The sequence below is a fragment of the Panulirus ornatus genome, chromosome 15, assembly GCF_036320965.1.
Source record: "Panulirus ornatus isolate Po-2019 chromosome 15, ASM3632096v1, whole genome shotgun sequence".
In the NCBI taxonomy this organism is placed as follows: domain Eukaryota; kingdom Metazoa; phylum Arthropoda; class Malacostraca; order Decapoda; family Palinuridae; genus Panulirus; species Panulirus ornatus.
The window spans coordinates 11,368,517-11,386,454 of NC_092238.1; the positions used below are offsets into that span (position 1 = coordinate 11,368,517).

General features: G+C 40.6%; 1 protein-coding gene across 24 annotated transcripts in view; it reads left to right on the forward strand.

The window, feature by feature from the left end:
- LOC139753727 (uncharacterized) overlaps positions 1–17,938 on the forward strand; it is a 1,039,260-nt gene that overhangs the window by 521,439 nt on the left and 499,883 nt on the right. For all 24 annotated transcript variants that reach the window (XM_071670490.1, XM_071670488.1, XM_071670497.1 and 21 more), the window contains one exon: positions 1,579–1,698. In XM_071670490.1, coding sequence (XP_071526591.1) covers positions 1,579–1,698 — 120 coding nt within the window. The remainder of the gene's footprint in view (positions 1–1,578; positions 1,699–17,938) is intronic.

Here is a 17,938-nt window from a genome sequence, read left to right on the forward strand (position 1 = left end):
TTTTTAGAAAACTTTTCCACATATTTCACAATATGTAGATTATGAATTTCTGTTGTATGCTATAATTCATGGAATTTAAACTTACACAACATATGAAATCCCTTCGTAACCATTGCCCTCATTGAAGCATATTGTGTGTCCGTAACTTCCCAAGAAACATAATGCAATTAGTTCTTCAATTTGGACTCAATTATGAATAGACTTTTGAGTAACTAACAGGGCATTTGTATACTAAAGTTGTTCATATAACAACATGATAGTCTGGTTTCTTCAGATGATGAGGTGTCAGTTACCCAAATTAAGAATTTTGGATTAGTTATTGTTCTAATTCATTATGGATGTGAAACCACAGCAATGGAAGCATACATACATACCATGAACACTTTAAGAGATTAGCATTTTCAACAGAATATTACAAAGTGGTATCATGCATCAACCTTTTGCCCCCTACTCTTGTATTTCCTAAAAGAACATATATTGTCCAAATAACCCCTCCACAATCCTCTTACCCATCACACCCAAGTCCCTTATTACATCTCTTCATTCCCTCCTTTTCCATCATTGCTATCTCTCATCTTTCTTAACTAATCACTTCACACCTGACACTCCTTAACAAATTACTCTGCACATCCACACACACCCCACCATCTCTTTGTATATTGGCCCTCATTTTTTTGTTCTAATCCTTTTTACCCCTCAGCGTTCCCTACTAGTCTTTGCTTTGTCCCTTACCCATCAGTATTTAACTGGTGTGCATATTACCTATGTCCATTCTCACTTGTTATCCCCGTTACTTTTATCAACCCCCTATTACGTTTGTCATCTTTTCCAAACTCCTTGATATTGATATTGTACACCACTCCCTCCTTCCAAAATCATCACTCCCTCTCATATGGGTAATATGCTTGAACATGGAAAATCCTGGAGGGTGTGGTTCCCACCATAATCTCGAAAATCTTTATTCATTGGTATGACAAGCATGGAAGGCATTAAAGAATACTAATTAAGTTAATGATTGCCATTCATACATCAAGAAAATTATGTAAGCATGCAGAATCTGAAACTTGAACTTCCTGGTGGAGAAGCTCAGGAACTCTTGAGACAAATATACAGAAAATGTACTTGATTTGCAAGGTTTTATCAGGTAGGTGGGTGTGTTGGTAGCACCTTCAGTTAGATTAACTAATTAGAAAAGAGACAGTGCAGTTTGGTCCCTGACCAATGTCTGAAATGGGTGAGCCTCCAAATTGAAGTAAGGTGTCCATAAATATCAGTGATATTGCCATAGATTTTTTGTTTATCTTTTTTACACTGTACATATTTCTGTTCTTTTTTGCTGTAATGCCTTTAATATATGCTTCAGAGTTTTTTTGCTAGTGAATTTGTGGAAATGGTTATAGACTTTAAGTTTCATTTACATAGTATTTCTTAAAACATTGTTGTTAAGAACACTCCATTAAATATTGGGATGTTTTGTTGAAGAACCACATTTTGTCACTTTGTATGGAATTTTGGGAGAAGCAGTAGTTTGATATGTAACCAGGCATTATTATTTCATTAATCATTTAATCTTCACAGGAAAGAATTGGTGAACGTTTCATAGAGCTGATTCCACAAGGGGACATTGGTAAGGTGACAGGCCATTTGCAAGAAACTTTGCAGTCTGGTCAAGCTACCTCACAGGTGTACCGGGTTAAGGTAAGAATTGAAAACAAATTTCAGTGAAACTTCTTTTCAGTAATAAAGAATAAGGTTGAGGAGAATGTTAGGTAGATAATAGTGTGCATTGTACTGGCTCCCGTTATAGTTGCTCATCTTCGGAAAAATACCGTTTATCTCACCTATTTATATAATAGACTCTACACATGATCATTATTTATAGAGAGTATGCAGTGGTCCATATATTTTTGTCTTGATTCTGAGCTTGCTGACATGTGCACTTTATGGCACATTTTACCTATTTTTAGCTGCTAGTTTTTCATTTATAGAAAATAAGGTTCATTAAAGCTGCCATGCATAGATTTTGGATTTCTGTCAATCACAGTCACTTTATTATTGTACGGTAAGACTGATGAATGCTGCTCTTTTGTCTAATAACAAGCAGAGAGTGTTCCTAGGGATACAGTGAACCTACTTTTAGAAGTTTGTTGACTAATGTTGTTCATTCACTGCGAATATGTCTTAAGTCTCATATTCCATTTTTAAAAGCTAGAGCACACTTTTGGAACAGAGTGTGACCTCTAGGTCATGAATTTTTTTCTTTTTTATCTTGTTTATACATGCTCACTTTTCCTTTGTTTTAGTGAGATAGTATCAGAGATTTAACTTTCAAGGAAATATCCTCACTTTGCACTGTCAATTCCTCCTTTTGAAAACTTATTATAAAAGAGGGAAGGATTTCTAGCCCTATGCTCCTATCCCTCTTGGTCACCGTCTGCAGCACACAAGAGATGTGTAGGTAGTGTTCTTTCTCTCTGTTTTTCAGAGATGATATTACTTTGATGAAATTGAATTGGGAACACGGACTAATGTATTGTGTTGTCAAGTTGGGCTTCATAGTTCATTTGGTTGTTTTTGGAGAACCTTTGAATTATGAATATTTGGCATTTACTGTTAGACTGTAAATCAAACAAGGCACTGGATGTACACACATCAGTGTTAAGATGAACGAAATACACACCAATATTTTACAGCTGCATTGACTTTAAGGAAAATCTGTAAATTATTATGAATGAGCAAAAACACAAATGTTTTACTTTCTAGAGCGCAAACAGAAGTAATATTTCATAATTTACACATTGAAAATCATGGGCGGCATGGTTCTCTACACTCAAAAATAGTTCCCTATTAGCTTGACAGATATGAAAGACTTTAAGATATATCCACAGAAATTGATAGGTGCCATATTAGCACCAAAAGAAAATTGTGTAAACATCTAGGACTCACAGCTGTTTAATATGTAACTACAGCTGTTAAGAATATGGAAAAAGTTCAAAATGGCCTGGATTACCTAAAGGTTTGCCAGATAAGCTAGGATGTGGAGAATATGTAATGTGTACAGGTCCATGGCATGAAGCTGCTCGACCAAGCAAAGTTTGGGCATAAATTTAGTTCTGAAATAGAAAGTTTCTTTGAAAACATTGTAATCCAGCAGCTTGGGCCATGTTTGGCCTGTGGTGGATAGAAGACCCCAGAGACTTCACCAGGTATTATCAGGTATAAGCAGAGTCTTTATTCTGAATGTAAGGTGTCATAACCATCAAAAACTCCCTTTTTAATTCTCATTTTCATTTTGAAATTTGTCTAATAGATATTTGAATTGGATATGAGAGGTAAAGGATTCTAGATAGAAATGACTGATGAAAGGGTTGATGTTATATGTGCGTAGGTGTTGTAATTCACATTTTCAAGGATGATCATATACATATATATGAAATATTGGTGTAGACTGTAATTAGACAGACAAGTATGCTATGTCTTGAGCAAGGAAGAATGTTGTTGAGAGTGTGCATGATTTGAAATCTCTAATGAGGGGTTATAGGTATTTATCACATCAGATGATAGTCATATGTTTGTTAGCATTTTTACAGTAGATGTTATAAGGCTGGAAATGTTTTGAAAAAGCAGATGCTAAAGGATGATTACTTAAACTAGTGAGGTAGAGGTGATTATGGAGTCACTTGAGACTGCATTCATGTTGACTCATTTACTGGCTCTTGAGATTTTTGTTGTTTGAGAGGAATAGCATTGTTGATGAGTAAATGAAATTTAGACAGAGGTTAATTCATCATGAGAATTCTTATGGATAGAATTGCACTGAAAAATATAAGGAATATTGAGTACAATAAAAGGGGAAAATGGTCTTTGTAAATATTGAGCATAATTATTAGGCGAGTCTGAGAGATTACCGTACCAGATGATAAGGATTGTAGGAGGTAGAGAGGCTATTTTAAAAGTTTATTGGAATGATGACATATGTGGATACTGGTAGAGTAGGATGAGAGATTAGGAGAATGTGGAGTAGTAATGAGGGAGAGAAAGGCATTATGAAAGAGGAGTAGTAGTCATGGACCTAGATATAGAAAAACTGGCAGTTTAGATGGGGCCCAATGTATGATAGTGGAGGTGAAGCAGTTGTTAAATGGATTAATGTGTTTATGAAAGTTTAGGAACATAAGGGAAAAAATGTTACTTAGCAGCATGCCTGTTAAGAAGTGGAAAGAGAAAAATCTAAACAATTTAAGACGTCGCATTTTCTTATTTTATGTATAACCCTTCTTTTGATGTTCAGTATAAGAAGCTGTCACTCTGGGAAAATGCAAATTGGGCATAGCTAAGGAAAACAACCCTCAGCATTTATGGGTAAGTAGTAAATCAGCAAGGACTGAAACTACTGCTGAAGGAGAATTGAATGGTCTGAAAGAATATATTTCACCATTTGACCTGTTTTCAGTTAATACTTATCTTTGTTTTACCACATTCATCAGACTTTTCTGCTGAGTGTTTTGCTGTGCATTTAGAGGTGTATATTTTATGACAAATACTGGTATTTCTCAATTCTTTCATCTTGGATTTTCCCTCAATCCTTGTATGGTACTCATACTTTTCCTGCTGATGGTGTGCATTTCTCTCCCCACTTTGTATCTTTTTTACCTCAATTTTGCTTTCATTGTTTTCACATATATGTTGTATTCTTTGATTATGGAAATAGATGGCTTCCAGCATTACTATTTTAAGAGCCAATCATTAATAGTATTCATTCACGTATTTCTACCTTATGGTATACCCTAATGAAAATCTGAGGAAGCCACTGAAGTGTTTTAGATACCTGGGAATAGACAAATGGAACTATGGAAGTGCAAGTGTGTCATAGGATGGAGGAGGGGGTGAATGTCCTGGAAGCATTTAAGAATGTGCAAAAAGGGAGATCGTCATGTGAATGGGCAAAACTGGGTATGTCTGAAGATGTAATCTCAACAATGTTGTCTGGATGCAAGGATGTGCAGAGGAGAATGAATGTGTTTATATGTTGAAAATGAAATGTTTGAGAATAATATATAGTGTAAGGTGGTGTGATTGGGTAAGTAGTAAATGGGAGAGAGGTGTGATAATGAAAAAAGAGTGGTTGAGAGAACTGAACTGGTGTGCTGAAATGGTTTGGAAATATGGGGAGAATGAGTGAAGAGAGTTTGACAGGGGATGTATGTCTCAGGAGTGGAGAAAGAAGGAGAAGAGGGAGACCAAATTAGAGATGGAAGGATAGAGTGAAAAAGACTTTGAATGATTAGGGCATTAACATGCTAGTGGTTGAAGGGTTCATGGGTCAGAGTGAATTTGAACTACGTAGTGTACAGTGGTTTATATGCTTTCATTGGACTGAAACTGGGCATGTGAAGTGGCAGGTGGAAACCATGGAAGCATCTTTGGGGCCTGATTGTTAATAGGGGCCTGTGGTTTCAGTTCATTACACATGACAGCTAGAGAATGGATGTGAGCAAATATGGCCTTCTTCCTCTGTTCCTGTCATTACCTTGCTAATGCAGGATATGGCAATCAAGTATGAAATATTTGTCTGTCTGTCTATACCTCTGATGCCTGTTCTCACCTGGAACTCTATCAAGGGGATGGCCACAGCAGTAGTCTCCATAACTAGTGAACTCCACCCTTAACAGGCCACTGGCAGAGGCCAACATTTGCGCAGTGTTTACAGAGGCTCCTAACCAGTGTTCCTACCGATTACGTCTACCTAATGCTCCTGTTCTAAGTTTCAACCAATTACTACCACCTAATGTCTCTACTTAATGCTCCTTCCTGAATTTCTCTACCCTCTACTTACATCTGTTGCTCCTTCCATTTTGCCAGAAGGCAGGGCTAGAACATAGAGCTCACAGAGGGAAAATCTATAGTTACAAAGAATGAGCTATGCAAGTTAAGTGGTGTCAAGTGTTATGTATGATAAGGAGAGATTGTATGTTTGTGGACAGAATGCCAGTAATCCAAATGTTGGTGAGGCAAAAAGAGAAGGCAGCGTCCTGAGTCAAAGAAGTGCAACTTGACAACCAATAAAGTACTGGCTCATGATGCAGCCACCACTAACCCTGTTGCTAATTTTCCAAAAGAAGGAACAGAGAAGGGGGCCAAGTGAGAATATTCCCTTTGAGGCTCAGTTCTCTGATTGTAATGCTATCTTGGTAATGTGGGAAATGGTGAATATGTATGAAAAGAAAAAATATATATATTTGTATATTTTATTTATTATACTTTGTCACTATCTCCCGCTTTAGCGAGATAGCGTAAGGAAACAGATGAAAGTGGCCCAGCCCACCCACATACACATGCATTTACATAAACACCCACACATGCACTTATACATACCTATACATTTCAACATATACATACACAGACATATACATACATATACAAACACAGACATATTTATATATACACATATATTTATTTATTTTGCTTTGTCGCTGTCTCCCGTGTTAGCAATGTAGCGCAAGGAAACAGACGAAAGAATAGCCCAACCCACCCACATAAATATTGTATATACATACACGTCCACTCACGCAAATAAACATACCTATACATCTCAACGTATACATATATATACACACACAGACATATATATATATATATATATATATATATATATATATATATATATATATATATATATATATATATATATATAGGGAGCGGGAGGCTGGAAATCCTCCCCTCTCGTTTTTTTTTTAATTTTCCAAAAGAAGGAACAGAGGGGGCCAGGTGAGGATATTCCAAAAAAGGCCCAGTCCTCTGTTCTTAACGCTACCTCGCTAACGCGGGAAATGGCGAATAGTTTGAAAGAAAGAAAGAATATATATATATGTTATCCCTAGGGATAGGGGATTAAGAATACTTCCCACGTATTCCCTGCGTGTCGTAGAAGGCAACTAAAAGGGGAGGGAGCGGGGGGCTGGAAATCCTCCCTCTCTTTTTTTTTTTTTTTTTTAATTTTCCAAAAGAAGGAACAGAGGGGGCCAGGTGAGGATATTCCAAAAAAGGCCCAATCCTCTGTTCTTAACACTACCTTGCTATCGCGGGAAACGGCGAATAGTATGAAAAAAAAAATATATATATGTACACTTGTACTTAATTCATACTGTCTGCCTTTTTTCATTCGCATCGCCACCCTGCCACACACGAAATAAAAACCCCCTCCCCCCTCATGTGTGCGAGGTAGTGCTAGGAAAAGACAACAAAGGCCACATTCATTCACACTCAGTCTCTAGCTGTCATGTAATAATGCACCAAAAACCACAGCTCCCTTTCCACATCCAGGCCCCACAGAACTTTCCATGGTTTACCCCAGACGTTTCACATGCCCTGGTTCAATCCATTGACAGCACGTTGACCCCAGTATACCAGATAGTTCCAATTCACTCTATTCCTTGCACGTCTTTCACCCTCCTGCATGTTCAGGTCCCGATCACTCAGAATCTTTTTCATTCCATCTTTCCACCCCCAATTTGGTCTCCCACTTCTCCTCATTCCCTCCACCTCCGACACATATATCCTCTTTGTCAATCTTTCCTCACTCATTCTCTCTATGTGACCAAACCATTTCAAAACACCCTCTGCTCTCTCAACCACACTCTTTTCATTTCCACACATCTCTCTTACCCTGTTATTACTTACTCGATCAAACCACCTCACACCACATATTGTCCTCAAACATCTCATTTCCAGCACATCCACCCTCCTCCGCACAACTCTATCTGTAGCCACGCCTTGCAACCATATAACATTGTTGGAACCACTATTCCTTCAAACATACCTATTTTTGCTTTCCGAGATAATGCTCTTGACTTCCACACATTCTTCAAGGCTCCCAGAACTTTCACCCCCTCCCCCACCCTATGATTCACTTCCGCTTCCATGGTTCCATCAACTGCCAAATCCACTCCCAGAAATCTAAAACACTTTACTTCCTCCAGTTTTTCTCCATTCAAACTTACCTCCCAATTGACTTGTCCCTCAACCCTACTGTACCTAATAACCTTGCTCTTATTCACATTTACTCTCAACTTTCTTCTTTCACACACTTTACCAAACTCAGTCACCAACTTCTGCAGTTTCTCACACGAATCAACCACCAGCGCTGTATCATCAGCGAACAACAACTGACTTACTTCCCAAGCTCTCTCATCCCCAACAGACTGCATACTTGCCCCTCTTTCCAAAACTCTTGCATTCACCTCCCTAACAACCCCATCCATAAACAAATTAAACAACCATGGAGACATCACACACCCCTGCCGCAAACCTACATTCACTGAGAACCAATCACTTTCCTGTCTTCCTACACGTACACGTGCCTTACATCCTCGATAAAATCTTTAAAAAAATACCCATTTTTGCTTTGAAGGAATAGTGGTTCCAACAATGTTGTATGGTTGCAAGGCGTGGGCTATGGATAGAGTTGTGCGCAGGAGGGTGGATGGGCTGGAAATGAGATGTTTGAGGACAATGTGTGGTGTGAGGTGGTTTGATCGAGTAAGTAATGTAAGGGTAAGAGAGATGTGTGGAAATAAAAAGAGCGTGGTTGAGAGAGCAGAAGAGGGTGTTTTGAAATGGTTTGGGCACATGGAGAGAATGAGTGAGGAAAGATTGACCAAGAGGATATATGTGTCGGAGGTGGAGGGAACGAGGAGAAGTGGGAGACCAAATTGGAGGTGGAAAGATGGAGTGAAAAAGATTTTGTGTGATCGGGGCCTGAACATGCAGGAGGATGAAAGGCGGGCAAGGGATAGAGTGAATTGGATCGATGTGGTATACCGGGGTTGACGTGCTGTCACTGTATTGAATCAGGGAATGTTAAGCGTCTGGGGTTAACCATGGAAAGTTGTGTGGGGCCTGGATGTGGAAAGGGAGCTGTGGTTTCGGGCATTATTGCATGACAGCTAGAGACTGAGTGTGAATGAATGAGGCCTTTCTTGTCTTTTCCTAGCGCTACCTCGCACACATGAGGGGTGAGGGGATGGTATTCCATGTGTGGCGAGGTGGGGATGGGAATGAATAAAGGCAGACAGTGTGGCTTGTGTGCATGGGTATATATGTATGTGTCTGTGTATGTATATATATGTGTACATTGAGATGTATAGGTAGGTATATTTGCGTGTGCGGATGTGTAAATGAATATAAATAAATATAGATAAATATAAATATATTTATTTATTTATTTATTTATTTTATTTTGCTTTGTCGCTGTCTCCCGTGTTTGCGAGGTAGCGCAAGGAAACAGACCAAAGAAATGGTCCAACCCACCCCCATACACATGTATATACACACACGTCCACACACACAAATATACATACCTATACATCTCAATGTACACATATATATACACACACAGACACATACATATATACCCATGCACACAATTCACACTGACTGCCTTTATTCATTCCCATCCCCACCTCGCCACACACGGAATACCATCCCCCTCACCCCTCATGTGTGCGAGGTAGTGCTAGGAAAAGACAACAAAGGCCTCATTCGTTCACACTCAGTCTCTAGCTGTCATGCAATAATGCCCGAAACCACAGCTCCCTTTCCACATCCAGGCCCCACACAACTTTCCAAGGCTTACCCCAGACGCTTCACATGCCCTGATTCAATACACTGACAGCACGTCAACCCCGGTATACCACATCGATCCAATTCACTCAATTCCTTGCCCGCCTTTCACCCTCCTGCATGTTCAGGCCCCGATCACTCAAAATCTTTTTCACTCCATCTTTCCACCTCCAATTTGGTCTCCCACTTCTCCTCGTTCCCTCCACCTCCGACACATATATCCTCTTGGTCAATCTTTCCTCACTCATTCTCTCCATGTGCCCAAACCATTTCAAAACAACCTCTTCTGCTCTCTCATCCACGCTCTTATTATTTCCACACATCTCTCTTACCCTTACATTACTTACTCGATCAAACAACCTCACACCACACATTGTCCTCAAACATCTCATTTCCAGCACATCCACCCTCCTGCGCACAACTGTATCCATAGCCCACGCCTCACAACCATACAACATTGTTGGAACCACTATTCCTTCAAACATACCCATTTTTGCTTTCCGAGATAATGTTCTCGACTTCCACACATTCTTCAAGGCTCCCAGGATTTTTGCCCCCTCCCCCACCCTATGATTAACCTCCGCTTCCAGGGTTCCATCCTCTGGTCACATCCGCTTCCATGGTTCCATCCGCAGCCAGATCCACTCCCAGATATCTAAAACACTTTACTTCCTCCAGTTTTTCTCCATTCAAACTTACCTCCCAATTGACTTGACCCTCAACCCTACTGTACCTAATAACCTTGCTCTTATTCACATTTACTCTTAACGCTCTTTTTTCACACACTTTACCAAACCCAGTCACCAGCTTCTGCAGTTTCTCACATGAATCAGCCACCAGCGCTGTATCATCAGCAAACAACAACTGACTCACTTCCCAAGCTCTCTCATCCCCAACAGACTTCATACTTGCCCCTCTTTCCAAAACTCTTGCATTCACCTCTCTAACAACCCCATCCATAAACAAATTAAAGAAGCATGGAGACATCACACACCCCTGCCGTAAACCTACATTCACTGAGAACCAATATATATATATATATATATATATATATATATATATATATATATATAAAAGCTTTGCGGAAGATGAAAGCCGGCAAGGCAGCAGGTTTGGATGGTATTGCAGTGGAATTTATTAAAAAAGGGGGTGACTGTATTGTTGACTGGTTGGTAAGGTTATTTAATGTATGTATGACTCACGGTGAGGTGCCTGAGGATTGGCGGAATGCGTGCATAGTGCCATTGTACAAAGGCAAAGGGGATAAGAGTGAGTGCTCAAATTACAGAGGTATAAGTTTGTTGAGTATTCCTGGTAAATTATATGGGAGGGTACTGATTGAGAGGGTGAAGGCATGTACAGAGCATCAGATTGGGGAAGAGCAGTGTGGTTTCAGAAGTGGTAGAGGATGTGTGGATCAGGTGTTTGCTTTGAAGAATGTATGTGAGAAATACTTAGAAAAGCAAATGGATTTGTATGTAGCATTTATGGATCTGGAGAAGGCATATGATAGAGTTGATAGAGATGCTCTGTGGAAGGTATTAAGAATATATGGTGTGGGAGGCAAGTTGTTAGAAGCAGTGAAAAGTTTTTATCGAGGATGTAAGGCATGTGTACGTGTAGGAAGAGAGGAAAGTGATTGGTTCTCAGTGAATGTAGGTTTGCGGCAGGGGTGTGTGATGTCTCCATGGTTGTTTAATTTGTTTATGGATGGGGTTGTTAGGGAGGTGAATGCAAGAGTTTTGGAAAGAGGGGCAAGTATGAAGTCTGTTGGGGATGAGAGAGCTTGGGAAGTGAGTCAGTTGTTGTTCGCTGATGATACAGCGCTGGTGGCTGATTCATGTGAGAAACTGCAGAAGCTGGTGACTGAGTTTGGTAAAGTGTGTGAAAGAAGAAAGTTAAGAGTAAATGTGAATAAGAGCAAGGTTATTAGGTACAGTAGGGTTGAGGGTCAAGTCAATTGGGAGGTGAGTTTGAATGGAGAAAAACTGGAGGAAGTGAAGTGTTTTAGATATCTGGGAGTGGATGTGGCAGCGGATGGAACCATGGAAGCGGAAGTGGATCATAGGGTGGGGGAGGGGGCAAAAATTATGGGAGCCTTGAAGAATGTGTGGAAGTCGAGAACATTATCTCGGAAAGCAAACATGGGTATGTTTGAAGGAATAGTGGTTCCAACAATGTTGTATGGTTGCGAGGCGTGGGCTATGGATAGAGTTGTGCGCAGGAGGATGGATGTGCTGGAAATGAGATGTTTGAGGACAATGTGTGGTGTGAGGTGGTTTGATCGAGTAAGTAACGTAAGGGTAAGAGAGATGTGTGGAAATAAAAAGAGCGTGGTTGAGAGAGCAGATGAGGGTGTTTTGAAATGGTTTGGGCACATGGAGAGAATGAGTGAGGAAAGATTGACCAAGAGGATATATGTGTCGGAGGTGGAGGGAACGAGGAGAAGAGGGAGACCAAATTGGAGGTGGAAAGATGGAGTGAAAAAGATTTTGTGTGATCAGGGCCTGAACATGCAGGAGGGTGAAAAGAGGGCAAGGAATAGAGTGAATTGGAGCGATGTGGTATACCGGGGTTGACGTGCTGTCAGTGGATTGAATCGGGCATGTGAAGCGTCTGGGGTAAACCATTGAAAGCTGTGTAGGTATGTATATTTGCGTGTGTGGACGTATGTATATACATGTGTATGGGGGTGGGTTGGGCCATTTCTTTCGTCTGTTTCCTTGCGCTACCTCGCAAACGCGGGAGACAGCGACAAAGCAAAAAAAAATATATATGTGTATATATATATATATATATATATATATATATATATATATATATATATATATATATATTCCTATGAGTCTATGGGGAAAAATGAAACACGAAAAGTGCCCAAGTGCACTTTCATGCAATAATCATTTCTATTGATTGTACTTTGTCCCTGTCTCCTGCATTAGCGAGGTGGTGCAAGGAAACAAACTAAAGAATGGCCCAACCGACCCACATACACATACATAAAAACCCACACATGCACATATACATAACTATACATTTCAGCGTATACATACATATACATACACAGACATGTACATATATACTCATGTACACATTCATACTTGCTGCCTTCATCCATTCCGTCGCCTCCCTGCCACACATGATATCCCCCCCGTGCGTGTGAGTGTGCGAAGTAGCGCTAGGTAAAGACAGCAAGTGCCACATTTGTTCTTACTCAGTCTCTAGTTGTCATGTGTAATGCACTGAAACCACAGCTCCCTTTCCACATCCAGGCCCCACAAAACTTTCCATGATTTACCCCAGATGCTTCACATTCCCTGGTTCAATCCATTGACAGCACTTTGACCCCAGTATACCACATCTTTCCAGTTCACTCTATTCCTTGCATGCCTTTCACCCTCCTGCATGTTCAGGCCCCGATCACTCAAAATCTTTTTCACTCCATCCTTTCACCTCCAATTTGGTCTCCCACTTCTCATTCCCTCCACCTCTGACACATATATCCTCTTTATCAACCTTTCCTCTCTCATTCTCTCCATGTGACCAAACCATTTCAATACACCCTCTTCTGCTCTTTCAACCACACTCTTTATATTACCACACATCTCTCTTACCTTTTCATTACTTACTCAATCAAACCACCTCACACCACATATTGTCCTCGTATATGTGTATTTATTTATTATTGTTTTACATAAACGCTGTTTCCCATGTCAGAGATATAGCACAAGGAAACAGGCAAAGAATAGCCCAACCAACACCATACACACACACACACACACACACACACACACATATATATATATATATATATATATATATATATATATATATATATATATATATATATATATATATATATATACATATATATGTTTGAGGACAATATGTGGTGTGAGATGGTTTGATCGAGTAAGTAACAATAGGGTAAGAGAGATGTCTGGTAATAGAAAGAGTGTGGTTGAGAGAGCAGAAGAGGGTGTTTTGAAATGGTTTGGTCACATGGAGAGAATGAGTGAGGAAAGATTGACCAAGAGGATATATATGTCACAGGTGGAGGGAATGAGGAGAAGTGGGAGACCCAATTGGAGGTGGAAAGATGGAGTGAAAAAGATTTTGAGTGATCGGGGCCTCAACATGCAGGAGGGTGAAAGGAGTGCAAGGAATAGAGTGAATTGGAAAGATGTGGTATACCAGGGTGGACGTGCTGTCAGTGGATTGAACCAGGGCATCTGAAGCATCTGGGGTAAACCATGAAAAGTTCTGTGGGGCCTGAATGTGGAAAGGGAGCTGTGGTTTTGGTGCATTATTACATGACAGCTTGAGACCGAGTGTGAATGAATGTGGCCTTTGTTGTCTTTTCCTAGTGCTACCTCGCACACATGAGGGAGGAGGGGGTTGTTATTTCATGTGTGGTGGGGTGGCAATGGGAATGAATAAAGGCAGACAGTATGAATTATGTACATGTGTGTATATGTATATGTCTGTGTGGTATATATATGTATACGTTGAGATGTATAGGTATGTATATTTGCATGTGTGGACGTGTATGTGTATACAGGTGTATGTGAGTGGGTTGGGCCATTTTCTTTCATCTGTTTCCTTGCGCTACCTCGCTAACGCAGGAGACAGCGACAAAGCAAAATAAATAAATATACATATTTTTTTTTTCTTATTATTTTGCTTTGTCGCTGTCTCCCGTGTTTGCGAGGTAGCGCAAGGAAACAGATGAAAGAAATGGCCCAACCCACCCCCATACACAATGTATACACACATACGTCCACACATGCAAATATACATACCTATACATCTCAATGTACACATGTATATATACATACACAGACACATACATATATACCCATGCACACAATTCACACTGTCTGCCCCCATTCACTTCCATCGCCACCTCGCCACACATGGAATACCTTCCCCCTCCCCCCTCACGTTTGCGAGGTAGCACTAGGAAAAGACAACAAAGGCCCCATTCGTTCACACTCAGTCTCTAGCTGCCACGCAATAATGCCCGAAACCACAGCTCCCTTTCCACATCCAGGCCCCACACAACTTTCCATGGTTTACCCCAGACGCTTAACATGCCCTGATTCAATCCACTGACAGCACGCCAACCCCAGTATACCACATCGATCCAATTCACTCTATTCCTTGCCCTCCTTTCACCCTCCTGCATGTTCAGGCCCTGATCACACAAAATCTATTTCACTCCATCTTTCCACCTCCAATTTGGTCTCCCACTTCTCCTCGTTCCCTCCACCTCCGACACATATATCCTCTTGGTCAATCTTTCCTCACTCATTCTCTCCATGTGCCCAAACCATTTCAAAACACCCTCTTCTGCTCTCTCAACCACGCTCTTATTATTTCCACACATCTCTCTTACCCTTACATTACTTACTCGATCAAACCACCTCACACCACACATTGTCCTCAAACATCTCATTTCCAGCACATCCATCCTCCTGCGCACAACTCTATCCATAGCCCACGCCTCGCAACCATACAACATTGTTGGAACCACTATTCCTTCAAACATACCCATTTTTGCTTTCCGAGATAATGTTCTCGACCTCCACACATTCTTCAAGGCTCCCAGGATTTTCGCCCCCTCCCCCGCCCTATGATTCACTTCCGCTTCCATGGTTCCATCCACTGCCAGATCCACTCCCAGATATCTAAAACACTTACTTCCTCCAGTTTTTCTCCATTCAAACTTACCTCCCAATTGACTTGACCCTCAACCCTACTGTACCTAATAACCTTGCTCTTATTCACATTTACTCTTAACTTTCTTCTTTCACACACTTTACCAACTCAGTCACCAGCTTCTGCAGTTTCTCACATGAATCAGCCACCAGCGCTCTATCATCAGCGAACAACAACTGACTCACCTCCCAAGCTCTCTCATCCACAACAGACTTCATACTTGCCCCTCTTTCCAAAACTCTTGCATTCACCTCCCTAACAACCCCATCCATAAACAAATTAAACAACCATGGAGACATCACACACCCCTGCCGCAAACCTACATTCACTGAGAACCAATCACTTTCCTATCTTCCTACACGTACACGTGCCTTACATCCTCGATAAAATCTTTTCACTGCTTCTAACAACTTGCCTCCCACACTGTATATTCTTAATACCTTCCACAGAGCATCTCTATCATATGCCTTCTCCAGATCCATAAATGCTCCATACAAATCCATTTGCTTTTCTAAGTATTTCTCACATACATTCTTCAAAGCAAACACCTGATCCACACATCCTCTACCACTTCTGAAACCACACTGCTCTTCCCCAATCTGATGCTCTGTACATGCCTTCACCCTCTCAATCAATACCCTCCCATATAATTTACCAGGAATACTCAACAAGCTTATACCTCTGTAATTTGAGCACTCACTCTTATCCCCTTTGCCTTTGTACAATGGCAATATGCACGCATTCCGCCAATCCTCAGGCACCTCACCATGAGTCATACATACATTAAATAACCTTACCAACCAGTCAACAATACAGTCAACCCCTTTATATATATATATATAAAGAAAGAAGAAAGATATATATATATATATATATATATATATATATATATATATATATATATATATATATATATCTGAGAGACTGAGAGAGACTGAGTACAGAATGGAAAAAGGTGAGAACAAAGGAGGTAAGGGGAGTGGGGGAGGAATGGGATGTATTTAGGGTAGCAGTGATGGCTTGCGCGAAAGATGCTTGTGTCATGAGAAGCGTAGGAGGTGGGTTGATTAGAAAGGGTAGTGAGTGGTGGGATGAAGAAGTAAGATTATTAGTGAAAGAGAAGAGAGAGGCATTTGGACAATTTTTGCAGGGAAAAAATGCAAATGAGTAGGAGATGTATAAGATAAAGAGACAAGAGGTCAAGAGAAAGGTGCAAAAGGTGAAAAAGAGGGCAAATGAGAGTTGGGGTGAGAGAGTATCATTAAATTTTAGGGAGAATAAAAAGATGTTCCGGAAGGAGGTAAATAAAGTGCGTAAGACAGTGGAGCAAAGGGGGCTAATGGGGAGGTGATAATAAGTAGTGGTGATGTGAGAAGGAGATGGAGTGAGTATTTTGAAGGTTTGTTGAATGTGTTTGATGATAGAGTGGCAGATATAGGGTGTTTTGGTCGAGGTGGTGTGCAAAGTGAGAGGGTTAGGGAAAATTATTTGGTAAACAGAGAAGAGGTAGTAAAAGCTTTGCGGATGATGCAAGCCGGCAAGGCAGCAGGTTTGGATGGTATTGCAGTGGAATTTATTAATAAAGGGGGTGACCGTATTGTTGACTGGTTGGTAAGGTTATTGAATGTATGTATGACTCATGGTAAGGTGCCTGAGGATTGGCGGAATGCTTGCTTAGTGCCATTGTACAAAGGCAAAGGGGATAAGAGTGAGGGCTCAAATTACAGAGGTATAAGTTTGTTGAGTATTCCTGGTAAATTATATAGGAGGGTATTGATTGAGAGGGTGAAGGCATGTACATAGCATCAGATTGGGGAAGAGCAGTGTGGTTTCAGAAGTGGTAGAGGATGTGTGGATAAGGTGTTTGCTTTGAAGAGTGTATGTGAGAAATACTTAGAAAAGCAAATGGATTTGTATGTAGCATTTATGGATCTGGAGAAGGCATATGATAGAGTTGATAGAGATGCTTTATGGAAGGTACTAAGAATATATGGTGTGGGAGGCAAGTTGTTGGAAGCAGTGAAAAGTTTTTATCGAGGATGTAAGGCATGTGTACGTGTAGGAAGAGAGGAAAGTGATTGGTTCTCAGTGAATGTAGGTTTGCGGCAGGGGTGTGTGATGTCTCCATGGTTGTTTAATTTGTTTATGGATGGGGTTGTTAGGGAGGTGAATGCAAGAGTTTTTGGAATGAGGGGCAAGTATGAAGTCTGTTGTGGATGAGAGAGCTTTGGAAGTAAGTCAGTTGCTGTTTGCTGATGATACAGCACTGGTGGCTGATTCATGTAAGAAACTGCAGAAGCTGGTGACTGAGTTTGGTAAATTGTGTGAAAGAAGAAAGTTAAGGGTAAATGTGAATAAGAGCAAGATTAGTAGGTACAGTAGGGTTGAGGGTCAAGTCAATTGGGAGGTAAGTTTGAATGGAGAAAAACTGGAGGAAGTGAAGTGTTTTAGATATCTGGGAGTGGATCTGGCAGCGGATGGAACCATGGAAGCGGAAGTGAATCATAGGGTGGGGGAGGGGGCGAAAGTTCAAGGAGTCTTGAAGAATGTGTAGAAGTCGAGAACATTATCTCCGAAAGCAAAAATGGGTATGTTT